Source organism: Eleginops maclovinus, chromosome 2, assembly GCF_036324505.1.
Source record: "Eleginops maclovinus isolate JMC-PN-2008 ecotype Puerto Natales chromosome 2, JC_Emac_rtc_rv5, whole genome shotgun sequence".
NCBI lineage: Eukaryota > Metazoa > Chordata > Actinopteri > Perciformes > Eleginopidae > Eleginops > Eleginops maclovinus.
In genome coordinates this window covers 24,194,123-24,200,357 of record NC_086350.1, presented here as the reverse complement: position 1 = coordinate 24,200,357, position 6,235 = coordinate 24,194,123, and the positions used below count along the sequence as shown (strand labels likewise).

At 37.7% G+C, this 6,235-nt stretch overlaps 1 protein-coding gene across 1 annotated transcript in view; it reads right to left on the bottom strand.

Annotated features, from left to right (window-relative positions):
* Nucleotides 1-700: 700 nt before the first annotated feature.
* Nucleotides 701-6,235, bottom strand: part of spon1b (spondin 1b) — a 104,508-nt gene continuing 98,973 nt past the window's right edge. Inside the window, exons 12-16 of the mRNA XM_063906705.1 lie at nt 5,836-6,006; nt 4,800-4,967; nt 4,404-4,562; nt 3,263-3,538; nt 701-3,185 (exon numbers count right to left, since the gene is read on the bottom strand). Of these exons, the coding sequence (XP_063762775.1) occupies nt 3,022-3,185; nt 3,263-3,538; nt 4,404-4,562; nt 4,800-4,967; nt 5,836-6,006 (938 nt within the window). The 3' untranslated portion in view covers nt 701-3,021. The remainder of the gene's footprint in view (nt 3,186-3,262; nt 3,539-4,403; nt 4,563-4,799; nt 4,968-5,835; nt 6,007-6,235) is intronic.

Genomic DNA, 6,235 nt, shown 5'->3' with positions numbered 1-6,235 from the left:
AGATGTTGGAGATCTTTTACCAGTCTGTTGTTGCCAGGGCAATGTTCTTTGCTGCGGTGGAGAGAAAGACACTAAACACACTGTAGATCAGTCATGGATAACCCCACCCACCCTCTCCACCGATAGCTGGACAGACAGCGGAGCTCCTTCTCAACAGACACAAGGACAGGTACAGGAAAACATTCCTGCCCACTGCAATAACTCTGTACAATAATTCCCCTCTGGTTGGCAGAGAACTCTCTGCTCCATACTTTATCTTTTGTTAACTGGACTTATAACTTCATACTGTATATTTTAAATGTATATCTATTTTGATATGCCATTTTTGCACACTCAATATAAATAATATCCCACTTGTGTATTGTATCAGCTGTAATTTAGCCCTTCAATCGTGTTTTATTTGTCAGATAGTTAACATATTTTTTCTCACAGTCAAATTTTATGTTTTCACTCTTTTAGATCTGTTTTATCTCCTATTTTGAGATGTTTATATTGTATAATTCTTTATTTTCCACTTTATTTTTCTAATCATTTGCAATACATTGTTTTACATGCTGCTGCAACGATACCAATCTGGGATTGATAAAGTATATCTTATCTCATCTATTATCTTGACTTTGTTTTTGAGCTGTAAGAGGATTTAATACAAAGGGGGGGTAAGAATTGATTTTTTAAAAAAGAGTCAATTGACATCATGATATTCACTTTTACATTTTTTTATTGTAAAGGTGGTTTCTTAGAAAATAGTCATGATACAGAGGCAAGGAAATAAACAAAAAAGGCTTGAAAACAGAAAAGAGTGAAGACTAAAAAAACGTCTACAGAAAATAAAACTTTGGTTATGACATTCTTATTAAAACTGAAAAAAACATTATCTGCTAAATAATAATGAAAAACAATGTGACAGCTCACCATCATGGCAACACGAATGAGAGCGCACAGGAAAATAAAGTGTGTTGTAACAGTCTACTCGTGTTTTCAGGAACCAACAAAGGCAGATACAGTCATTTATCTGTTTCAAGACATTTGCGGAAAAAATACCCAACATAATTATCTATGCACACGCTGAAAAAACTTCTTCTGACAGAGTGAAAGCTATCGCAGGTTTAATGCTACATCAGCTGACCAACAGATAAACAGCAGTACAGTATATAAAGACTAATTCAAACAGTATAAAAAATCTCAATGTAATGTATCCGTTTATTAGGGAAAGTGTTTTTTAGTACTTACATAGATGTGTCATTTATGAGTGTGGTTTAGATAGTCGATATAGAGCGCATCCTTCAGGCTTGAGAGACTTCCTGTGTGAGCATCTATGTCTTGCAAAAAAAAGATCCTACATCTTCAGTTTAGTTTTAAATTAAGTGACATTGGGCAACTCAAAATATCCCATTTACGGTTTGAAGTTATTCCTTGATTTAACTTTGATTTACTGGGATTTTTACTCTTAAGGTTAACCCTAACCCTGACCTATTTTACAAGACTACCTGTGATTTATATTGATAGTTAAATACATTTCAATTCTCTTGATAATTTAAGTACATTTTGCTTATAATACTTATGCATCTTTACTTAATTGCCCTAAATGCATGGCTTAACTTTTGAATTGTATTTTTATTTTTGAATTAACTTTTTTGAGTTGCTGTCTCATCGATCTCTTCCCTGTAGCTAGAAACCCTTGTCAATGTTATCATGTTTTTACCGTTGATTTGTTATTATGCCTTGTTTTATTGGCTTTATACTTGTTGTTGTTTTAACTGAAATAATTGATTTCATGTAGCTCCTAAGTCATGTCCTCTTTTTGGTGTAATTTTGTCGTTAAAGGGGAATTATGTCCATTTTCACATTTTTTACATCATTAGGATTTGTTTATATCGACAAAATCAGTCTCCTGGTTTCCATAACCCTAACCCAATGTCTATGGACTTTATGATTTACGACATCACAAGTTAGAGACTTGCTTCACTGGTTTCTTTGAGAGAGATGACTTTATGTTCACATTTATTGCTTGAACTTTCTTAGGACAAAAACAACATATTGGACTTCTTAATGTAGGTATTGTTTCCTGTTAAGACTGCGCCTAGTGCTGCTTTAAGGGGTCACTTGTGTCTTGTGTGAGTGTGGAAACAAATTATTGTTGTGTACGTTAAACGTCACAGATGTATGAATGATTCAAACACGATTGCCTGCAGTCCTACTCTAGAAGATGTACATATCCCTCTTTTAGGTAGATATAGGCTATGATAGATCCCCTTTTTCAGAGATGGGAAGATATATGGCACACTACGCCTCTGAAAGCCTCCATCCTAAACATTAACTAAGTTGAACCGTTTGACTGTTTTCCCTATACAGCCTAGTATTCTCTTTTCTAAATGTTCTAAAAAGAAGCAGCTTGGCATTTCAGCATGAATAAGATTCTGAAAAAGCTAACCCAGTTTTATTATTGTAGTAAAGTAATTTTAGGGGAGACTATAGCTACGACTAGCTAGCATTGTATCATTGAAATAGTGTGGAGAAGGAATTGTTGTGTCCGTATATTAGCACAAAGCAGACACATGCAAAACATTTCAGATTCCCGGAAGTTGATTTTGGCTAGAAGTTTCGGGAAACACCAGGATCCCAACCCTATTTCATACCCCAAAGAAAAAAACGACTAAAAATACGGCAGAAAAAAAATGCGTGCATCAATGGCAAAGCTACTGTTGTCATTTCTTCCTTAATTTTTTTGCAGGACACAGAGTTTACTCTTTAATACTTCCATTGTGTTCTCAAATAAATGCCAGCCCTGTTAACTAAATGTCTATAATGGCTTCACTAAACAGTACTTTCTCCTTTTTCTCTTCTGCTCCTTTTTCCTCTACTTACCTAGTCTTATATCCCGTTTCCAAAGTGTCAAACCAGCCTATCATCGCACACTCACCTCACCTCTCTGTACACCAAAGGTTCTGATCAACATTTTTATCAAATTAACCCATATTTTCAAATTTACGTATCTCCTCCTCTGTGGCTCAGTAGTGCTCCCTAGCAGGGATGAACGTTACATGCCCGGATCTCCTTCCTGTCCTTACAGCTGCCAGTCTGAGTGGCTTTAGCTCTTTTTTTCACCATCATGAATCGCTCCTGGATCCCCCCTCCACATGGTTTGGTACAGTCCGTCCAGCTGGTCCACGGCTGCATTCTGCAACCTGTTGGAAAAACCATTTAGTAATTATTGGTGGCATGTATCAGCTTCAATAATACTGACAGTATTATTCCCACTAACCTGGCTGCTCCTCAACCGCTCCATCTCTTCCCTGTTTACCCCGTCGCCTCATTCTACCTCCTCCTCCTCCTCCTCCACCTCTACCCCCCCTCTCCTCCTTTGTTTTTGATTGGCACTTCCTGATCTTGCACTTCTTCCTCTGGATGGTCTCGGGACAAGGGCTGCCTCCTAACTGCGGCTCCAGTTTGATCATACGGGTTCGAATGGTGTGGCCTTTACCGCAGGACTTGTTGCACTCGGACCACTCGGACCACTCCGAGACCATGCAGTCCACGGCTAGGAGAAGGAAAAGGCAGAAACAAAAGGAAAGGACTGAACATTTAAAACAAAGGAGGGGCAGACGGTTAAACATCACAGTGTTTAGATTTTTGTGGCATCTATCTTTTGATAAACTTAACATTTTTTTAGTTTTGTCTGTGTTCCGTGGTGCGTTTTACAAGTTTAAATTGGATTTACATTCCAGAGTATCTGAATTTCAAAGGCAACACATGTTAAGTTCTGTGAGATCAAGTTGATACTTATCAGGTGTTCTGGACAATGTGAGATCACATTGTGTAAACCAAACCTAAATTACATAATCGGCGTATTGCTTCACCAGAACACACTTTTTATGCTAACACTGAACTTACTGTAACCATTCAGTCAGTTTATCCCTCAAGCTTTCTATAAAATATATTTTTCTTACCATGAGAATTCAAATATACATCTTTTTTTGATATGATTATAATTTGCCATAAAATTTGAGGTCTTTGACAAGAAAATATGTAATTGGCTAATTAAATTGAATATTCAAAGAACATTATTTTAAAAAAGAGAATGAATGTCAGCATTGCTTTGCACAAATCTACTGGGAATGAAAAGTAAAAAAACAAAACTAAAGAGCTGTATTTTCCAATAAATAAATATAAGCTAAATGATGCACCTGCAGATGGGACACATTAAATATGCAATAAATGTTTAATAACACGTTCAAACCTGTCAATAGAGTATAGTGTTATAAATATGTCAAAAACACAACCCAAATCTCAGGACACAAGAATGTCGGGTTACAACTATGGTAAATGCACAAAGAATGCCCAGTTTCTTCGTTCAAAGTTCAATCAGAACAGTTGAAAAAACGGTTTCTACTTCAGGTACTCACGGCACTCGGGCAACATGCACTTTTCGGTCTGCTCCAGCTCCTCTGTGCACTCTGCAGGGTCAGACTTCAGCATCCTCTGGCGTGTGCGCAAGCCCCGCCCACATGTCACACTGCACTCAGTCCAGTCAGACCAGGGGGACAGCATGCAGGGGAAGCTGTCTGTGAAAGTATTTAAACACATATGCTACAGTTATTAGTAATTACCACGTTGAAGCATTGTATTTGCATATAATAATGCTTGAACCTGATTTATACTCATATATGTAACCCTCACCATTTTGTTTACGGAAATGTACAAAGAAATGCCCCTAAATATGTGTTATAATATAAAAGAATACAATTCCATTTCAAATATATACAATAAAACAGAAATAAAAGGATATAAATATTACTCACGGCATTCAGGCATCATGCATTTCTCCACTTCGGCGACCTCCGTCTTACACATGGACCCATCTATAGGAGGCATCTTCACCATGCGCTCACGTCTTCTCATGCCCAGGCCACAGGTGACGCTGCAGGGGTCCCACTCCGCCCACTCAGTCACCACACAGCTGCTTGGTGCTGTGGAGAAGGACAAAATACCAACAACATGAGACAATTATTGGTCTGTCTATCACCATATAGGATCTCAAAACTTGGAGACCTGATATGGTCATAAATGGAGAAAAAATGTATGATTTGAATGTCATTGTGAAAAACATGTAAACGATAAGTACATGTGGTGCAATGACTAGGGCGTGTGATTTACGTAGCTCATTTCTGGTTTCACTTTAAGGAAGCCAACAGACTGTTACAATACAGTGGTGCAGGAATTAGTTCTAAAACCTGGCAATGAGCTAGCATTTTATCACTTCTGACTTCCTGGTGTTGCAGTCAATGGTTTTATGAATATGTTTTTCGCATAGGCGCTTGAAATATGGTCTGTAGTTAACAAGAGCTTAAGAGATTTTCACATGTTGTTTTAAGACATAAAATCTTGGTGAAGCAGTTGCCTACAATTGGTTAAATAAGATAACTCACCGTCATCACACCAGACATTAACCACCTTTAGCTTAGTGGTGTTGCTGGAAGAAATGCGACCATAATGTAGCTTATCGTTAGATTTTTACTTCTGGCAATTGCATTTATGGTTAAAAAAGTACAAACTATGTTAACATATGGACATTCTGCTGAAAAAAAAATGTAGTATGATAAATGTGTGTTTGCCACTGAGCTTAATATCTGCAATATTCCTGAAATCCATTGGAAAAATCGTTGTTTGCATTTGCATAGTTTTTTTGTCTGGGGAGCCCTTGCGATGCTAAATTCCTGGTCAACTTACAAAAATATGCCATCACTGCACCACTCTATATCACCAAGCTGGATCAAGTCAAAGTATTTATGTGTCATTTGTAAAATTAATTCAATCTAAGTGTCATCTGAGACTCACAGCATTCATCGTTGACAACACACTTCTCCGTCTCCTCAGTCTGGAGCCGGCAGTTGGAGCCGTCCTCAGGATACTGTTTGACATATCGCTCTCTGGACCTCATCCCCATCCCACAGGACACACTGCAGGCCGACCAGCTGATCCACTCCGACATCATACACGTCGATGGCTCTATCCATCAGGAGAACAACAAAAAAAGAACAAGATGCTATTAGAAGAACACCCTGGCATTTTATATTGGACATGTTTCAGTTTTAAATCCTGATAAACTAACAACTAATACATAGGTAGGTCCACTGCTTCTTCATTTCAATGAGTAAGATACACAAGAAAGTTTTGGTAAAATAGTTTTCTGCCACTGCAAAAACTTGGCAGAAGATGTACTTAAGGATGGATGTTG